Source organism: Protopterus annectens, chromosome 1.part1, assembly GCF_019279795.1.
Source record: "Protopterus annectens isolate FY-2018-M chromosome 1.part1, PAN1.0, whole genome shotgun sequence".
Lineage (NCBI taxonomy): Eukaryota > Metazoa > Chordata > Ceratodontiformes > Protopteridae > Protopterus > Protopterus annectens.
In genome coordinates, this window is record NC_056726.1 from 512,925,457 (window position 1) to 512,947,148 (window position 21,692).

The 21,692-nt window shown below is 37.3% G+C and overlaps 1 protein-coding gene across 3 annotated transcripts in view; it reads left to right on the top strand.

Annotated features, from left to right (window-relative positions):
- Positions 1-21,692, top strand: part of PDE7B (phosphodiesterase 7B) — a 2,106,446-nt gene that overhangs the window by 985,695 nt on the left and 1,099,059 nt on the right. Inside the window, exon 1 of one of the 3 annotated variants that reach the window (XM_044076343.1) lies at positions 20,565-21,099. The exons of the other annotated variants lie outside the window; for them this stretch is intronic. Coding sequence (XP_043932278.1) covers positions 20,862-21,099 — 238 coding nt within the window. The 5' untranslated portion in view covers positions 20,565-20,861. Of the gene's footprint in view, positions 1-20,564; positions 21,100-21,692 lie in introns of those variants that run through there. 3 annotated transcript variants of the gene reach the window in all.

The following is a 21,692-nucleotide window of genomic DNA, read 5'->3' on the forward strand; positions in this document are numbered from 1 at the left end:
GAGGAGGAGAGGGTTGTCTGTGTACATGAGGCAGTTGTAACATTGCCTCAAGATTCCCAGATTCACCAGCTGGACCGGAGAGGAGATTGACAACTGACTTTTGGACATGCTAGAATAGTATTGGGAATTCCTTTATAATTGAAAAAAAGGGCCAATGGGGAACAAGGTACTCAAGGGGGAGTTTGTGAGGGTGTAGTGCTTTTAATTTTTTTAGAGCTGACTTATATAATTGCTTTAGTGAGCAAGTGCCAGGTAACTTAAATGCAATGTGTTACAGGTAACTTAAATGCAAAAACGACAAACAGTAACTTTCTTTCAAGTGAAACAAGGAAATAAGTACAGTAAGCAATGCAGATATCACTAGGGATCCACAGAAGTGCTAAAAGGCCACGTTTTAGGTGGAATTAGCATTTCAGGGAAATAAACAAACAAGAAGCATACAAATAAAGCTAGATTCAGCAGGCCTGGATCTAGTCTATGCTACAGCAAACAAGGTGTACCAATTTCAGTAAGAAACAGTTAGAATATGCAGGCACTATAAGCCTCTAACCAGAAATTCCCTGCTCAGAAGGGCAGAGTCCAGCCTCTCCTCCCACAAGAGTGCAGACCGCAATCCTTCTTAACTTAAAATAACTGGCCTGAAGCCCAAGTGCTTAAACCAGAACTAATACACTTTTAGAATAACAGACACTGAGCTCTCAATCAGCAGTTCCCAACTTAGAAGGATGTAAGCTACCTGTCCTGCCACCACAGTGCAGGCCACAAACCTTCCTAATGTAAAACAACTGGTCTGAAGCCCAAGTGCTTAATCCAAAAGACTTAGAAATGATAGCTACACTTTAATCAAGTTACTACCAGCAGTAATAAATACAACTGAATACTTTAAAGAATGCCTGGATTAGTGCTCAAGTTATACAAACAAAGCTAGATTCAGCAGGCCTGGATCTAGTCTATGCTACAGCAAACGAGGTGTACCAATTTCAGTAAGAAGCAGTTCAAATATGCAGGCACTATAAGCTTTAACCAGAAATTCCCAGCTCAGAAGGACAGAGTCCAGCCTCTCCTCCCACAAGTGTGCAGAATACGAACCCTCTTAATGTAAAATAACTGGCCTCAAGCCCAAGTGCTTAAACCAGAATGAATACACTTTTAGAATAACAGACACTGAGCCCTCAATCAGCAGTTCCCAACTTAGAAGGATGTAAGCTACCTGTTCTGCCACTACAGTGCAGACCACAAACCTTCCTAATGTAAAACTGGTCTGAAGCCCAGGTGCTTAAACTAAAAGGCTTACAATGAGTTACACCAAGCAGTAATAAATACAACTGAGTACTTTTAAGATGACGCAAAAGCAAAATAAAGAGACTTCTCATTTTTTGCCATTACTCAAGTGTTAATATGAAGATATAAGGATAAAATGGAAATTATTTGTCCCAGTATAAACTAAATTTGTATTTACATATTGTGTAATATTCTTATTTATTTATTTATTTGTTTGTTTGTTTATTTGCATTTGTTTACTAGAAGGGTCCATCTGGGTATATAGCTCCTTGTGGAGAATTATTTGCATTAGTTTACCAGAATGGTTCATATGTGTATATAGATTCTTATGAAGGATTATAACTTAATTTTGCATCATGATGCTACACCTTTTTAGATAACATATTATCTTCCATCAAAATTATAACAGAAGAGAAGAAAGCAAAGGTTATGCCACATACCTGTATGAAAATATGTATCTTTAGAAAGTTGAATATATTCCTACATTTGTTCATAACACTGGGTAAGTCTCACTAGGCTGATGGCCTCTTTTCAGGGGAGACCTCACAGTATGATCAGCAAATCTTCTTAGCATTTTAATCAGTCCAAGTTCTGTGTCCCAAAACAAGTGTCTCAGATATTTTACTAAAAGATTAGAGAAGGATTGCATAAACAGCGGCAAGACTCCTCTGAAAACTATGGCCTGGGCCTCAGCAATAAGAACCAAAGTTTACTGCTCAAAGAACTGTAGCACAAATTTAACAGTGCATTCAATAAAGTGGCTAGAAATTAAAACACAACTCAACAATGTATCTTACTCCACAAACAACAATTATCAGCCACATAACTTTAACCTGGTTTACACCATTAGAAATAGTAATTTGCACAAGGAAAATAGTCTTTTAATAAAAATAAAGACTTTATCAAGTAGCTAAATAAATATCTGCCAATAGTTGCTGAAGGACAATTTGTGAACTGTCATGAGTAAAAGAACTACCTTTAAAAGTGGTGATCACTGCATAATATATCTACAAGTGACATGAGCAAGTTGTTTGAGGGTCAGGTACTGAATCACACAATACTGAGGAACAGAATAACAAATTTATAAGAGTGATTCTTTTCTTTTGAGAGATTTCTCCTTCATTTGTGTTTGTGTAACTGTGGAATTGATTTATATACATTCAAAAGGTGTAGGATTCTTCCTCACATTTGGGGGTGGTGCAGCATGGCTTGTCTGCTGCAAAAATGCATATAGTTGAAGTTTCAACCTTTTAACATTTTTGGCATTTGTGTTTGGCACCCATACAGATGTAGTATTAATAAAGTTGACTTCCTGGCATCACAGCTTCGATATAACATGTGTGATTGTCACACAGGATCACATAAAACAATGGCCCACCCATGGCCACTGCATACAAATGCATGCAACAACCATGGTTACCTAGTAACTAAGCAAAATGCGTATGCTGGAGTAAGACAGAAAAAGTCACAAAGATGGAAATCTCAAATGTTGACCAGGCTATAGTAAACTTGTTTAGAAAGCACTCAAAAGCATAAGTAAAACTAAGGAAAAGGAAAGAAGCTTTGCACACTATGAGCAGTTATAAAGCCATCACCATGTCACTGAATATGAATTAAGAATTGGTTATCTTTAATAAACTTGGATACTCATTAAATAATAGGAAGCTAAATGATGTAAAATATGCACACAGCATTTCATAAAATAATTATATATTAAAAGTAGTTTTAATGTAAGCCACTTGCCTATATTATAGTTAATACAATGATGTTTCTCCACTCCACTATCCTTTTTAAACCTGTGGATTTTTAAGTGATAAGATTTTTTTCAGACACTACTAAAATAGTAAGCAACTTATAAACAAAACTTCAAACTACACTTTTAATTAGTCTTGAAGAGGTAAATGACTTTTAGTTTCAAAGCATTCAGTGTTTCTTCTTGGCAGGAATAAATGGGGCCTTTGCTTTGAAACAGAAAAAAGCTTTCCATGTATGAATTCCTGAGCATCACTTCAAAGAAGAATATGCCCAGTCTATCGATTCCATGGATTAATGTATCAAAATGCTTCTTTAAAAATATTGAACAGTTCTGCATTGAAGCCCAGACAATTTTAACATTGCTGGATAAACAAGACGAACCTTTAGATATTTGTTTGAAGGTGTTAATTAAAATCTGATACTTTTTTATTTTGTTAATCATTTTCACTGAATAATCATTTTCTCATTTCATCTGACTATGATCAACGTTCAGAGAGAACTTCTCCATTTTTTTAAACTAAGTCCTTGCCAAGGGAAGATAACATTTTTAAAACTATTGACTTGGATGGTGCATTAGATTTAGAAGATGGCTAGGTCAGAACTCTGCGGGTTCATGTAGTTTTAAAGGAAAGTCAGTCTTGGATGTTCATAACTGCAGGTATCCATGCAGTAAAGAAAGCTACCACATTTTCTCCTAAGGTGTCCTGGAACACCAAATATTTTTAACGTATTCCTTCTGCAATAATATATCCAGTAAATTATTAAAAATCAGCAATTAAATTTGTCTTCTTTAAGTCTTCCATCTATGTCATTCAGTGTATTTTTTCTATATCCTTAAATGTTTGGTCATGCTGTTGTAAAGAAGGTTTAAGAAGTTCTGTTTGCTGAGAAAAGTATTCTTGGACTATAATATCCATACTGAAAATAAGTTTCAGAGATGATGCTGCCCTCTATTGTCCAATGTTTGCATTTCTACAACTAGATTAGTAAGTAATTGTATTTGAATATTATGTGTTCTATTAGTACTATGTATGTCCATGATTAACTATCATCTGCTCGACACATAGGAGATCGAGTCAACCAATTCTTGCAACCATTCCCTGAAAGTAAGTATGCCGAATGCTAGCATACCCAACACAAACATCAAACACTGAAACTCCCTACCACTCCAGATCCAGGTACAAGCACTAACATGGGTCCAGAAGGGAAGAAGTTTAGATAGTTGGTAATGTCAGTTTTTGACATTCTGACTTTCATAATGTGGAAGTCGAACAGCTGGACTCAGCTACTAGTGTGTTGAATATATGATTGCAAACCTATCTGCACATCTGTTTGTGATATTTTCCATTGCTCTCTGAGCCCAGATTGTGGCTGAATATGGACTTTGGTGGGCCAGCCCACTTATCCAGTTAACAAATAAAATAAAAAACATAAAATAAGATGTCCATTTATTCTAAAATTATTGCATTTTACAAGCACGTTCTTGACTATAGGAAATTACTTATTGTACATCTTTCTTTAAGGAAAAGCCCTTGTAAGAGAATTTTGATTAATGCAGTAAAGTTCAGTCAGTCACAACCACTTAATAGTAATCCAGGAAAGAATATAGGATTATTTCTGGAAATATAAGAAATAAGTAGAAATAAGCTGTAATCCCATTAGAAAAAGTCAGTATCAGCCAAAATAAAAAATAAAAGGAAGTAAACTGATAAGCTGATATAAAACTTTTCCATCTGAAAAATACGTATATTTGAAGAGCACCTGAATTTATTTGTTCATTCAATGGTCACCTTCTGTATGTCCCAAGAACCAAGTTACAAAAGTGTGCAAATGGTCAAAAATCCAATGGAAGAATGCATGAAGTTTGGCTGTAGCTTCCTGTGTTCCTTCATTAAATTTTTGAGTATTTGTGCAGTTTTGTGACTTGCTTCTTGGTTTATTCAGTCCACATTGCAATTCTTTCCCCATCTTTTGTATAAGAAATTGCACAGGTTATTTATGTGATACATTTTTATTGCTCGAAATTTTGAGACGATTTTTTACAATAATAAAATAAATGTCAATACAGTGCTTGAAACAGATGCTTTACTAACAAGCAAATCTGATATCAACAACATGAAAGAGAGCAAACTACTGTTTTAAAACACATGAAAAGTCCTGTCAATAAGATATAAAATGAAGTGGCAGCACATGCACCATGATAAAATGTTTCCAGAAAAAACACCAGTCTTATGTTTGACATTAACCTATCCAAAAGTCAAGACTCCATGTAGTTTAATGTTATACTATCTTACATTGGCTGCAATTGATGGTACAGCAGATCCTAGTGTCGTGCCTCCCCAGGTCGTAATCTAGTGTATGGAACATATGAAACACACATTTTTCTGTAACCCAATGCCAGAAGACACAAATTCTTTTGAGAGACCCAAACCATATTGATGAGTAAGCCATTTGCATAGTCATCCTACTAAAGCTCACAAGGGCCTCTAACAATACTCTACTTCTTGGGAAGTCACTGGTCGATGTTCAAGATGCAGGAGTTGAGCAACTTTTGCAATCAGTTCTGAGCACTGCACTGCTGACATTATTTGTCTGTTTTATACACTCCTGAAGTGCTAATGCTCCTGACTCAAAGCTCTTTATCTGTGATTTTCACGTTTTTTTTTTTCAAACAACCTGTCTTTGGTTTAACCCAAGGGCCAGTAGTTAAACTTTGTTTGGGATACTCCAACCAGTTATTCTTTTCACTCGTCAAAGGTACTGTTTCCAGACCACCCTGGCCCCGGTGCAATACTATCTCAGTGTAAGTGGGAAGCTGTTTGTTAACTGCACCTCCACCATGTGAGTAATAACAATGATGTACATTATTTTTAATCTTTGTCGCTTTTTTTCTATGGCTTCCGTAAGTTCAGTGAGAGTTCCATCTTCTAGCTATGGATGAACTGGATACAATCATCTAGTACGTGTTCTTTTAAAAAGTATTAAACCCATTTACTAGTCCAACAATTAACAAAATAGGTACATGTTTAGGGGGTTGTACCTATCCTTTTTGTGCATCCATACCTACTTACTAGGCATGCAGTCCAGAAGACCATTGAGAAGCCCAGACCAGCTTCCAACTTGCACTGTCTGATTAAGTGACTTATTCAAAGTTAAACAGTAGACAAATACAGGCATAGAAAATGAAACACAGGAGTACAGGATGCAGCTTGTTAACAGCTCATAGCCTTAATTGTCTGTTAAATGTCAGACTTGAGAGCACAGCTAATAGTTGGTGGTTCCCCATTGTCATAAGGTGGGAGAGGTCTCTGATTAATAAGGCATGCCACTTCCTTTATAACATTAATGTGATTTATACTTAGTTTGATTATGGGGATCAGTTGCTACAAGAATACAACTTCTCAATCCATGACTGACAAATTTTATTTCAGCATGATCTATGCATCTTGAACCACTGACAAACACAATAGCTTGCTCAGATTAAATTTTTAGGTTTCAGTAGACAGAGGCACCAGTAATATCCTTTTCCAGGTATTTCACTAAATAATTTGTTCCAGTGGATTTTAGGTTAGACCACCACCTCCCTTGTCAGCATGACCAAATCCCTTCAGTGTGAATAGTCTCTGAGATGGGATTTCCCCAGTACAGTATTAAACTTTCTCTGCACCTTACCCATCCATTGTGACCTAATGCAAAAAATAATGAATAGGGGGCAGGGGACCCATCAACGTGATATCTACATTTCTCCTAGTTAATGAAAAAATGAGTTTCTCCAAGACCTCTCCCGGACTATATAATTTAGAAGTGATACAGCTACCTAGTATTCTAAATAACGGTGCTCTGAACTGAGGGGTAGATATGTTTTGTAGAGGTAGCCAGAGTAAAGAGTGGTGCCTCTGCTTGGGAAGAATGAATTCAAATGTACTACATTTGACTTATCCTATCTTTAAACCAAACATTAACCTAACCCCTTGAAGGATTTCTGGTTACAGACCCTTGCTTTCCCGCTGTTGAGTTACTCAGATTGCATAACAAGTACAATATGGTATCACTGTCTTTAATTTTTTTGTAATATTTACATTTATAACTTATCTTTTTCCAGGACCCCTGAATTTGAATGTTTTTTGCCAAGGGCGTTTTATAGTTATAATGTATATAAAACATATATTTCATGAGCTGTGTGTATGTGGTTTCCATCTCTTTTTGTTATATCACATCATTACGGACACAATGACAAGACAATGCTAAAAGCAATGATAACAGATTCTAGAAGTTTGAAAACCTTGTCTTTTTATCTCTTGCTAATCACTTATACATTCTGTCTTGCTAAAGCCTTCATTCGTTGAAGTGTCTTAGGCCATGCCTGTACGTATCCACAGTTTTATCTATTGTAGCTACTGGGTAAACAAAAACAAATGCATAATACAAATTTTACAGTTAAAGACATTATTTAATTTACAGCTGACCAAAACAGTACAAAGTAAACAAAATGCATTGTGGAAAACCTTGTAGGTTCATAGGTAGGTACTAGGATATTGGCCCTAGGGGCTATACAAGCCCAGCCAAAAAGGTACCCTGGCTTTTGCCGCCCAAGAAAATTATTTTCCTCTGCCACTGTCGAGCAGAGCCACAGACGTGATCCCCAGGGCGAATTTCCTATTTCCCATCCAAACATCAAGATTTTTCTTGAAGAGTGCTAATGAGGAGCTTTGTTTGATATAGATAGGGAGTTTATTCCAGAGTATGGGAAGTCTCTGGGACAGGAATCTATCCCTCCGGCATGTTCTGTTTATTGTGGTGACAAGTTTTAGGTCCCTAGAGCGTGTAGCTCAGATGGATTGGGATTTCTTTAAGTGGAGCATGTCCAATAGCTCTGGGTTTGACATAGCTTTGTATGTTAGGAAGAGATCACCTCTGAGTAGGTGATATGTGACGGAGTAAAGCTGGAGTTTTTTGAGATGGTCTGCGTAGGGCAACTGTTTGAGGCCAGTAATCCTCTTTGTGAGGTATTTCTGCAGCCTTTCCATTTGTTGTAGATGTCTTGTGAGGTACATACCAAAAGGGGTGTTGTATTCTATAATGGGTCTAATGAGTGATGAGTAGAGGGGAACAATGACCTCTTTTTTTCTGGATGAGAAACCTTTTGTGATGAGGTGTGACACGTAGAAGGATTTCCTGACTACTGTGGCAACGTGATTATCAAAGGAGAGACTACTGTTCACCTGTGTCCCAAGGTCTCTTATCACACTTTCGGTGTTATGTATACTACCGCCTATGTTGTAGTTCATGGGTGCAGATTTTTACCAAAGGGGATGACAATGCACTTTTTGGCATTGAGCTTAAGGCCATGGCTTTGACATCAGGCAGTTTCGATTATGGCTCCTAGTTTGCAGTCATCTGCGAACTTCGTTAACCAAAGGCCTTCTGTGTTAGCCTGTACTTCAGAGAAGTAGATACCAAACAGGAGAGGACCCAGGACTGAACCCTGTGGTACTCCACTTGTCACTGGTCTGAAATCGGATTTGGAGTCTGCTACTTTCACATTGTGGGTTCTGTCAGTGAGCCAGTTGGCAACCCATGTAAAATAGGTTTTTGAAGCTGATAACATACAGTGCAGGAAAAAAATTAATATAATACAAATACAAAAAAGGGAATACTACACTGAACTGAAAGGTTTTGTTTGGCTAGTAATTTCAGTGTTTCTTTTATCACATACCTGAGCTCAACACATCTCAAGAAAAGAGCGGAAGTCATTTTTACTGGTCACAGCCATTCTACCATGAAACACTGACTTCCTGAAAGTCAAAGTTCTGAAACATTGAAAAAATGTGCATAATCCAAAAGGGTGAAAAACTACTTTTTACTTGTTTCTTTGCAAGCCCCCCTGCCCCCACCCCTATTGTGGGGGGATAAGCCTCCCCACTCCCAGAAATTATATATACCAACTTTACGGTTACACCAACTTGAAGAAGGGACAAATCTTTTAAAGAAGTTAATCATTGCCTGCGTATGATTGGAAATCACACCAGACTACAAAAAACAAACAGAAGCACAGCTTTTTATGAAAACACATGAAATTATATGTTTTTTTAAATTATTCAGTTATTCTTTTGTTATGTGGGATGTTGGTATAACCATAAGATTTTGCCACTCCTTTTGCATGCATTTCTTGTTTTCCTAACTTACTGTTAACTAATTAGTTTAAATAATTACACCAAATAGACATAATATGAAAACATCACAAGTTATATGACAATGATTTAACAGTTAGATAAATTTTAGCCAGTTTAGAGATAAATTAAAGGTAAGTTAGTATAATATGAATAGGAATTGCAATATGAATATAGTGCCTGACTGTATCAGTGCAAGTGCATATGTTATTTGGTTGCAGAGCCAAGTGCCAAGTGTTTATTTACTGTGAGACACATAATTTATGTTTTGCCCATGCCATGTTACACAGGTACTGCCAAACATCAGTGTAACCATATGTAAAATTTCTTAGAGTGATAGGGTCTGATTCAGTCTTAAATATGTGATGTGCTAAGAACAACAGACATCTACATGTTTCATCCTCACGTGGCCCTATCATGTGTGCTGATTTTATTCTGGCCTAATATGATGTGGAAGGAACAGTCTTCAAGAAACCATAATTTTAACCACAGAACTAAATCAAATACATATATATGGTTTGAATACAGATGGTAATTATAAATGGCTTTATATGGAAAATCTGATAAGGAAATAGTATAATCCACAGTAACATACTGACTACCATTAAAAATAAACTTCAAAAAACAATTATGTGGGATTTTTCACAAGAGACTTTATCACCCAGGTCTAAGAATTCCATTGCCTTGTTGGTGTCTTAGAGATGCAGTTGTTTCATTTCTACACCTAAAGCTTCTGCTGTCTGCACTGGACAATGGACCCTTTCAGGTTTTAAAGAAACTTAGATTTACTCCATGGCAAGATAGTCTTTATTGGACTGAAGCTGCTTTCTGCAAATATTATCTCAGGTCACTTCTGTGTCCCAATATTTAACTCATTTTTATTCGAAAAATTACTTTAGACACCACAACCATCTAATCGGCCAAAATACCTCAAACATTAATCTGATAGTAGTTCATAATGCCTAGCCCAAAATGGGAACCAAGAGAAAAGGCCAACTACTTAATGAAATTAGTGAGGCTAGAACATAGTACATTGACTGAATCAGAAAGTAGAAATGCAAGTAAGTACAGCAATGTTAATGCCACTGCTCAGACAACAAATTTCACTGAGTGGTACACTTAAACACAACAGAGCCCAAAATGAATGTATTTGTGTGTGTGTGTGTGTGTGTGTGTGTGTGTGTGTGTGTGTGTGTGTATATATATATATATATATATATATATATATATATGTATGTATATATATATATATATATATATATATATATATATATATATTTATATATATATATATATATATATATATATATATATATATATATATATACACATTTGTATTTATACATTTATATATTATCAGATGGTGGACCTCAGTATACCCTTCTAGCCATACTGTGATACTGTGGTGAAACAGATGAATACTAATAATACAGCACAACAATTTCCTTATCTAAGTAACAGTGTATTGCAACAGTGTTACATGGGAAAAATACTACCATAAAATAAATCCCATCTTTTAACATAACACAAAAAAGTGTTTCAGTACTACTTCTTGTTATTTTTAATGGTAACAATATGATTTGAGGCTAGGTGGGATTTCAGCTGTGTTTAGAGTCTGCAAGGAAAGTGAAGTGACTGGTATAGTGGTTGCTAAATATATAAAGCAGTTGCATAAGCCTTTATTTATGCTATTCTTGTACAAGTACACACAGAGCCTCTAATCACATCCTTTATATACCGTACTAGTACAACTACACACAAAGACCTCTAATCACATCCTTTATATACCATTCTAGTACCATATGCACAGGGACCTCTAATCACATCCTTTATATACCATTCTAGTACAAGAACACACAAGGACCTCTAATCACATCTTTTATATACCATCTAGTACCATACGCACAGGGACCTCTATTCACATCCTTCATATACCATTCTAGAACAAGAACACACAGTGACCTCTAATTGCATCCTTTATATACCATTCTAGAACAAGAACACATAGGGACCTCTAATTGCATCCTTTATATACTGTTCTAGTGCAAGTACACACAGGGCTCATCTTGACGTTAGTAATAGAGGACTTAAAGATCAGACAGGGAAAAAAGTTGTTGCAGAATAAAAACAAGCTACAGAGATAGTATTTGAGGAGCTGAATAAATAATGATGAGGAATGCTTACAGCAGCATGGGACATAGAGAATTCTGGGTTGTTTTTTTTTTTTTTTTTTTTTTTTTTTTTTTTTAAAAGTTTGATAGTATGACTGTAGCAGTTGTTGATATGTAGACGTTATAGATTAAAGGTCCCTATGTGTACTTCTACCCGAATATTATATAAAGGATGTGAATAAAGGTCCTTGTGTGTATTTGTACTAGAACTGTATATAAAGGATGTGATTAGAGGTCCCTGTGTATATGGTAACAGAATGGTATATAAAGGATGCAATTAGTGGTTTCTGTGTGTACTTATACTAGAATGCTATATAAAGGATGCAATTAGAGGTCTCTGTGTGTACTTGTACTAGACCTGTATATAAAGGATGCAATTAATGGCCCCTGTGTGCACTTGCACTAGAACGGTATATAAAGGATGTGATTAGAGGTCTCTGTGTGTACTTGTACTAGAACTGTATATAAAGGATGTGATTAGAGGTCCCTGTGTGCATTTGCACTAGAACGGTTTATAAAGGATACAATTAGAGGTCTCTGTGTGTACTTGTAATAGAGTGGTATATAAAGGGTATGATTAGAGGTCCCTGTGTGTATTTATAATAGAGTGGTATATAAAGGGTGTGACTGGAGGTCCCTGTGTGTATTTGTAAGAGAGTGGTATATAAGGGGTGTGATTAGAGGTCCCTGTATGTACTTGTAATAGAATGTAATATAAAGGGTGCGATTAGAGCTCCCTGTGTGTTCTTGTACTAGAATGGTATATAAAGGATGTGATTAAAGGTCCCTGTGTGTACGTGCACTAGTAAGATACATCAAGGATGTGATTAGAGGTCCTTGTGTGTACTTGCACTATTATGTTATATAAAGGATGCAATTAGAGGTCCCTGTGTGTTCTTGTAATAGAATGGTATATAAAGGATGTGATTAGAGGTCCCTGTGTACTAGTAATAGAATGTGATATAAAGTGTGTGATTAGAGGTCCTTGTGTATAGTTGTGTTAGGATAGTATATAAAGGATGAGATTAGAGGTCGCTGTGTGTACTTGTACTAGAATGATATAAAAAGGGTGTGATTAAAGGTCCTTGAATGTATTTGTACTAGAATGGTATATAAAGGATGTGATTAAATGTCCCTGTGTGTACTTGCACTAGAAAGACATATCAAGGATGTGATTAGAGGTCCTTGTGTGTACTTGCACTATTATGTTATATAAAGGATGCAATTAGAGGTCCCTGTGTGTTCTTGTAATAGAATGGTATATAAAGGATGTGATTAGAGGTCCCTGTGTGTACTAGTAATAGAATGTAATATAAAGGGTGTGATTAGAGATCCTTGTGTATAGTTGTGTTAGGATAGTATATAAAGGATGAGATTAGAGGTCGCTGTGTGTACTTGTACTAGAATGATATAAAATGGGTGTGATTAGAGGTCCTTGAATGTATTTGTACTAGAATGGTGTATAAAGGATGAGATTAGAGGTCCCTATGTGTACTTGTACTAGAATGGTATATAAAGAGCGTGATTAGAGGTCTCTGTGTGTAATTGTACTAGAATGTTATAAAAAGGGTGTGATTAGAGGTCCTTGAATGTATTTGTACTAGAATGGTATATAAAGGATGAGATTAGGGGATCCCTGTGTGTACTTGTACTAGAATGGCATATAAAGGACATGATTAGAGCTCTCTGTGTGTAATTGTACTAGAATGTTATAAAAAGGGTGTGATTAGAGTTCCTTGTATGTATTTGTGCTAGAATGGTGTATAAAGGATGAGATTAGAGGTCCCTGTGTATACTTGTACTAGAATGGTATATAAAGGGTGCTGTTAGAGGTTCCTGCATGTACTTGTACTGGAATGGTATCTAAAGGGTGTGATTAGAGGTCCCTGTGTGTACTCATACTGGAATGGTATATAAAGGATGTGATTAGAGGTCCCTGTGCATATGGTAATAGAATGGTATATAAAAGTTGTGATTAGAGGTCCCTCTGAATATGGTAACAGAATGGTATATAACATATGTGATTAGAGGTCCTTGTGTATATGGTAATAGAATGGTATATAGCAGATGCAATTAGAGGTCCCTGTGTGTACTTGTACTGGAATGGTATATAAAGGATGTGATTAATGGTCCCTGTGTGTACTTGTCCTAGAATGCTATATAAAGTGTGCTGACTTTAGTTAGGGCGATACAATAATGGTCATTTCTAGGTGAGCAACACAGATGACAGTCATAAGGTAAATTTGGAATTAAGAAATGTATGGAGTTACAAATTATGGTTAGGGTACAGGTTTAGTAATAGTGATAAGGTGGTACTGTCTAGAAGTAATTTTGATTCCTTGAGTAGTTATTATTTAAGTTATTGTGAAAAATATCATCAATGTGTTGCCTTATTAGTATGGGTTTTGAAGAAGAAGGAGGGATCAACCCAGATATCTAGATATTTGAATAGTTGAACACTTTCTATTGTATTCCATGCTGAAGACGGAATGTGAAAGGTTTTATTTGATCATATAGTTTTTGGAAGTAACTAGGAGCAACTTTATTGCTAGAGATAAATATGATAGTCAGTTGTACATAAATATAAGACCTGGGGTTCGATCTTTGGTGAAGTTTTCAGGGTTTGGGTAGAAAGACCAAAACACTAAGATGTCAACATGTATGTAGGAGGACATTTGCAGTATGTGATGTACAAGCTACATTGTTTATGTAAGGAGAAAAAAGTGTGAGGGATTAAGAACGGTATCAAAATACCATCAGGTATGGCAATGTGGAGAGTTATGGGGAGAGGGCTCTTATGTAAAAATATTTTAGCTAGGTAGAAAAAAATATTGCTTCTTTGAAGGAATATCACTTGGCCCTTGTTTTTTAATATCAGTGAAAGTGAGAAGGCAAAGGTGGTGCTGTGTGCCTTATATAATTGTTTGCTTTGCTGAATGAGGCACATCATTCAGTTTTGGTGTAAACATTTTGCAGGAGAAGCTTTAAAATGGTAGAATGACTAAAAAGTGGGCATTAATAAGCAGGAAATAATGAATTCCATACTTCAGATATGGATAATTTCCATTTGCCCTGCAATGATTTTGTTGGTAGGAATGTATTTGTGATATGTTCATGGATATTGAAGTAACGTGCTGTGTCATATATGAGTTTGTGGTGCAGGCTTAACATGTTTAAACCATTTATTCATGGTGGACACTTAAAGGGGTGCTAGTACTAAGTGCATTATAAAAGTCTTCTAAAAGTTGACAGTAGTGATTAGCTTTGTGTTTTCCATGCTTCATTATCATCATTATTAGTAGCATTATTATTAGTAGTAATAGGAGTACCAGTAATAGTGGCAGTAGTATAGCAGTAACAGTAGCAGTAGTAGTAGCACCACAATAATAGTATCAGCAGTAGTAGTAATAGTAGCAGTAGTACTACCAGTAACAGTGGCATCAGTAGCAGTAACAGTAGTAGTGGTAGCAGTAGCTGTAGTACTAGCAGTAACAGTAGTAGGAGTAGCTGTAGTAGTGGTAGTAGCAGTAACAGTAGCAGTAGTACTAGCAGTAACAGCAGTAGTGATAGTAGTAGTAACAGTCGTACTAGCAGTAACAGTAGCAGTAGTAGTAGCACCACAGTAATAGTATCAGCAGTAGTAGTAATAGTAGCAGTAGTACTACCAGTAACAGTGGCATCAGTAGCAGTAACAGTAGTAGTGGTAGCAGTAGGTGTAGTACTAGCAGTAACAGTAGTAGGAGTAGCTGTAGTAGTGGTAGTAGCAGTAACAGTAGCAGTAGTACTAGCAGTAACAGCAGTAGTGATAGTAGTAGTAACAGTTGTACTAGCAGTAACAGTAGCAGCAGTAGTAGTGGTAGTAGCAGTAGTAGAGTACTGCTACTAGTATTAGTAGCAGTAGCAGTACTAGCAACAACAGTAGTAGTAGTATTTGAAGTGCATTAGTTCAGGTACAAACCAGGTTGTGGAGTAGGTTTTGGCCCCATTGTAGTGTGTGTGGAGATATTTTTCTTGCAGTGGAAGAAGGGTTCTTAAGAAATAGTGTTAAGTATTACATTAAGTTTACATTACACTCAGACTGCTTAATCTCCAGTAGCTAGTTAGCATTTGATATCTCCAGGAGCTGGTTGGGGAAGTTTTGGTTTTGTGTATGTCCTAAGATTTTGGATTTGAAAGACTGAGTAGCATTTTTGAAGATGGCAATAATGGCTTTGTCATCATTTAGTGTGGGTACAAAGACCTGGATGTGTAGAGGTTTATGACCAGTAATCAGAGCTGGTCAGTTATGCTGTGATTATTTATATCATTGTTTAATTGAAGTGAATCTGTATTACTTGCCAGATGTCAAAGTTTTTGAAGGAGAGACCATTGCCTTCAATAGTAGTGGTAGTACCCAAAGAATGTTATAAACTCATGATGCAACATTGTTATATATGACTGCAATGATGTTAGAAACTAGGCTGTCTACTTTGTGCAATGTTTATTGCTAGAGCATTAAAACTGGATGGTGATGTTGATTTTAAGATGATTATTCTTGAGACAGGAACAGATAATCAACTTACAGCCATTATTTGTCACATTAGGGGAGGATAACAGAATCTAAATTGGATTGCATTAGTTATTAGATGGAGAGTGCCTTCTCTTGGATACTTTTCTTGTCTTAAATTTTCCTATACAGTGTAGTTAAATGTAAGGAAATTAGGGGTTTAGTCAGCAGTCTGCTTTGACAACTATATATTGTTGGTGACTTGCTATCTAATGTTAGAGGAGGTAGAATTTGTTAATAACACTACTCATTTATGTGGAATGAGGTTTCAGTGGACTTTGGTTGTCATCAATATTATCTTATATCAGTAGAACAAAAATAATTAGAATTCAAGTGGTACATCTGGTGTGGTGAGAGGAATGTGTACAGTTAACTAATGTAATGTTGGGTTGTAGATCATGATTATAGTGTTTCAGACCACAACAGATAGATAGAAATGTAGTAGTGGTGGCTGTTATAAGTGTGTTCATAGGTTGGTAAATAGTTCATAGGTTCATAGGCAGGTACTAGGCTATCGGCCCTAGGGCCTATACAAGCCTAGCCAAAAAGGTACCCTGGCTTTCGCCATCCAAGAAAATTATTTTCCTGTGCCCCTGTCGAGCAGAGCCATAGAGGTGATCCCCAGGGTGAATTTCCTATTTCCCATCCAATCATCAAGATTTTTTCTTGAAGAGTACTAATGAGGAGCTTTGTTTGATATAGATAGGTAGTTTGTTCCAGAGTATGGAAAGTCTCTGGGACAGGAATCTATCCCTCCTGTATGTTGTCTTTCTTGTGGTGACAAGGTTTAGGTCCCTAGAGGGTGTAGCTCAGAGGGATTGGGATTTCTTTAAGTGGAGCATGTCCAACAGCTCTGGGTTTGACATAGCTTTGTATGTTAGGTGATATGTGACGGAGTAAAGCTGGATTTTTTTGAGACGGTTTGCGTAGGGCATCAGTTTGAGGCCAGCAGTACTTTTTGTGAGCTATTTCTGCTGCCTTTCCAGATGTAGATGTCTTGTGAGGTACATACCAAAAGGGGAGCTGTACTCTATAATGGGTCTAATGAGTGGCGAGTAGAGGGGAACAAAAACCTCTTGGATGAGAAACCTTTAGTGATGAGGTGTGCCATGTAGAAGCATTTCCTGACTACTGTGGAGATGTGATTATCAAAGGAGAGACTACTATCCACCTGTGTCCCAAGGTCTCTTATAACACTCTCGGTGTTAAGTAGACTACCACCTATGTGGTAGCTTATGGGTACAGAGTTTTTAGATGACAATGCACTTTTTGACATTGAGCTTGAGGCCATGGCTTTGACACCAGGCATCTGTCTCATTGAGGCCCTTTTGTAGGATGTCCACATCGTTAGAAGTTTCAGTTATTGCTCCTAGTTTGCAGTCATCTGTGAACTTCATTAGCCAAAGACCTTCTGTGTTAGCCTGTACATCAGAAAAGTAGATATTAAACAGGAGAGGACCCTGGACTGAACCCTGTGGTGCTCCACTTGTCACTGGTCTTAAGTCGGATTTGGAGTATCCTACTTTCACAGTGTGGGTTCTGTCAGTGAGCCAGTTGGCAACCCATCTTGTGACGTAGGGATTTATACCTAGATTAGTGAGTTTATCTATAATTCCGGAGTGGGGGATGGTATCAAAAGCCTTGGCGAGATCTAGATAGGCTGTGTGAACCACCTTACCCTCCTCTATGGCTTTGGTGACTACTTCAAAGAAGTCAATCAAATTTAGGAGACATGTTCTGCCTTTTACAAACCCGAACTAGGTGGGGTCCAGGGTCTGGAGATTACCAATGTCTATGTTTATAAGTTCCATGATGATACATTCCATGGCCTTGCAGATCAGGCTTGTTAGGCTAATGGGGCGGTAGTTCCCGGGGTCTGTGGTGGCTCCCCCTTTGTGGAGTGGGATAACCGTCACTGTGCGCCACTCAGTGGGCACAAAGCCTGAGGTGAGGCTATGATGTAACATGGTGCGTAGGTGGGGTGCCAGTTCATTCTGTAGTTCATGTAGAACACAGCCTGGGATATTGTCAGGTCCCATGGATGCTGTGTTCTTGGCTTTGGAGAGTGTGGTTTTTACCTGTGCAGCTGTGATTACAGGAACTTTGCATTCTTCTGGTATATAGATGGGCCCTTTACGGTGTGGGGGGGTAAAGTTAGCACTGAACCTATCTGCCAGGATGTTGACAATATCAGTTTGTTCTGTATATTTAATGCCATTGTGCTGAAACTCAGAGCAAATCTGAGTGTTGCCATTGAGATTCTTGACATAGCTATAATATGTTTTGTGGTTGTCTTTAGACTCAGTGGTGATTTTGTTTTCATAACTAGTTTGGAGGATTTTATGAGGGATCTCAGCTTCTTACTGAGGCTGACAAGGGAGTTCTTCCAGTCATGGAATTTTACTCTTTTCTGCAACAGTTTCTTTCTACTGTTGTATTGTTTGTTTATGGCAGAAGACCACCAGATTGGCTTCCTTTTTTTGGAGGATAGCATCTTGGTTCTGTTAGGGATAGCATGATCCATGCACTCGTGTAAGTACTTATAAAGTGCATTCATGTAGGATTCAGCAGTCGTACCTCTACTGTCCATCTGCATGGGTGTTGTGAAGTTTGCCACTTCTGTCTTAAGAAGCATGAAATTGGCTTTGGAGAATTTTTTTACAGTGGTTTCCCTAATGGGGGTGGGATGTGGATGTTTAGGCTGATTAGCTTGTGGTCAGATCTGACCAACGAGGAATTGACCTCTGGTGTGGAGCATCAGTCGCCCATGTTGGTAATGAGTAGGTCTAGGATATTGCTGTCCCTGGTGGGGGTGTGGATATGTTGATCCAAGTTACTAGGTATGTGGTCCATGTGACCTAAAATGAGCCTACCTTAATGTCACAGAGCACTGCCTGCTTAACTGACTTACTCAGAATCACAGAGTAGGCAAATGAGACTTAAAGAATGAAACCCTGGACTACACAAAGTACGTCATCAACAGCTCATAGCATTAATCCTTTACACTGACTCCCAGACTTTTTAAGGATAATTGTTAACTGCCCCTCTGGGTAAAGAATTACTGTTTGTTTCCTCTTCCTATGATTTTTATTTTATTTGGTAACGGGGTAAGTACCTCTGGACATAAAGTTCCCTTTTTCAGGTGTATCCTCAAAGCACTGTTTGGTGAAGTGATATACTTCGAGTCTAAAGGTATGCAAGTTGGCTTTGAGAGAATCAAACCCAGGAGTACAGGTTGAAGCTCATTACCAGCTTATAGCCTTACCTTCTGAGTTAAACTGACAGTGGGTGGTTTTGGAAACTCTATAACCGAGGGTTAAAAATAGTATAGAACTATGGTGATTGCTACAGACAAAGTAGGTTGAAATTAGTAATATATACTTTAGGGGTTGTGTTGTAGTAAGTGAGAAATGTAATTGAGTATTTTGCTGGGGTAGTTTTATTTTAGGTGAAGAAAGTTTAATTCTAGATGAAAAATGGTATTATTCAAACTAGTCATGTAATGGTGGTAATATGAGAAAGCACAGTTGTATAAGTAAGTAATGGTGGAAAGGGTGGGGAGAGAAACAAGTGAAATGACAGATCCCCGGTCACTTAGTTTTTTTACTCTGTATAGGACAAAAAAAAAAATCTACTGCACTGTGAATGCATAACTTTATTACACTGGGGAATAATGTTTTGTTTATGCAGACCTCCGTTCTACTGGTCTGAACTACTTCTTAAGTGTTTGCTACCAAAAAGAAAAAATGACCTTGCAAAACAAAAATACCCAAGTAAACAGCTGAAGACTGTTAAGATTGCAAACTGTTATAGCAGTTTTCCATACCACTACGGTAAACCAGTTTGTGTTTAAGTCACACACACACACACACACACACACACACACACACACACACACACACACACACAAATGCACATGCACACACACACACACACACACACACACACACACACACACACACACACACACACACACACACACACACACACACACACACACACACGCACACACACCCAAAGACAACACAGACTGCAGAGCTTACTACCTACAGCAGTGAATCACAATCAAGCTTCCAAAAAGGTGATCAGCAAGCTGTCCAAAATATATTTCCTAAAGAGAAAGTATTCAGTAATTTGCTTTTGAAAGACATATATCATTTTGTGCTGCTAACTATCTATAAAACAACACCGTGACTTATTTTGCAAGCTGCTGTTTTTCGTTTTTATGTTCCTTTTATTTTTATCATTCCCTTTGGAATGTGTGCTCTTGCAACTTCCCTTCCAGCTAAAGAGTAGCTGAGGTTATAAAGTGACTTGACTAATAGGACCCAGAAACCTCAGCACAGCATGTTTCTTAGAAACAAACACAACAGAAAAAAGTGGAAAGCTTCTTTAATTGCAGCACTGTGAATAATTTCCATTGCTGGATAAATCTGCTTTTTTCTGTTGTTCCTATCATGATGCAGTCAATAGCTTTTACAGATGGCCCAGTGCCAGTTAAAGCAGTGAAAACAGCTCTAAAAACTGATTGTCTGGGAAAAAGCTGAAACATTTCTCTGTTTTTTGTATGCTCATTGTTTTGCCAGTGTGGACTGGTGAGTTTACTGTTAATATGTCAGAAGTGCAGTGGTGTAAAAATGATTGCCAAGCTTAAGATTGCCATTTGTCGATAAATTATGTGGCAGCCAAATAATCTTTTGAAGCATTAGTTACTGCCTTGGCCTTGAACTACTTCAGTATTATGAAACTGGTATCAGAGAGATGGAATTCAGCATTCTCTTCTCCGAAGTCACTCCTCTGGATGGGAAAGGCAGCAGGGTGCTTGGGAAGAAGTGAAGAGTGTCAGTTTAGAAGTGTGCAAAATTCAGAAGAAAGATCACTTTTTCTCCACTGTAATAACACTCCCGTGCATGCAGTAGTGTTCCTGCATGTATCAGGATGCCCGTCTTAAACAAGATTTTAAACTCAGATATTTCAAGAAAGTGGCCCCTGTGTGAAGAACCATTTCATACATATATATGGAGTCTGTCTGCCTACCAACAGTGGCCATCCGTGGTAGAGATGCCTGAGATTATTAGAATGATAAAACTCGTTGGAAGGTCCAAGAATGGGGTGCAACAGGGGCTTAGAAGAAGGTGCTTTTTTGAAACAGAGGATTCGCTAATAACTGTACAAGGTAATGAGAAACTCTGCTTACTCAGACACTATAATGAGCTTTTATTATTTCAGCTTTACTAGAAGAGACAACAGAGTGCTCCTTTCTCAATCTGTGAATATTTTGCAATATCATATGAAACAGGCATATGAAAGCCATTAGATTTCTAATATATTCTGTTGAACAGAGGCATTGTCAGTATAGCTCTTAAACTTTAGTGTCCCCTCTTACAGTAGAATAGTGCACACCTGTTTAGTTGCAATACTTTAAACAATTTGTATATAACAGGGACCTTAGAGTAATACTTTCATACTGTTACAGTAGGTGACATTGTCATTAGACAGTAATGTTTCTTTCATAACTTTATATATTTATTTTACAATAAGTGATTAAAAGAATTCATTAGTGCATATCACAATGGTTCAGTCATTAGTATGGTTGCCTCACTATGCATGCTTCCATGGGTCAGTTGCCAGCTAGGATGCCTTCTGTGTGAAGTTTGCATGTCTTCTCTGTATCTAATTGATATTTCTCTGAGTGATTTTGTTTACTCACACAACCCAAAGAAATGTAGGTAGGTAAATTGACTTTTATATTAACCATATGTGTGTTTG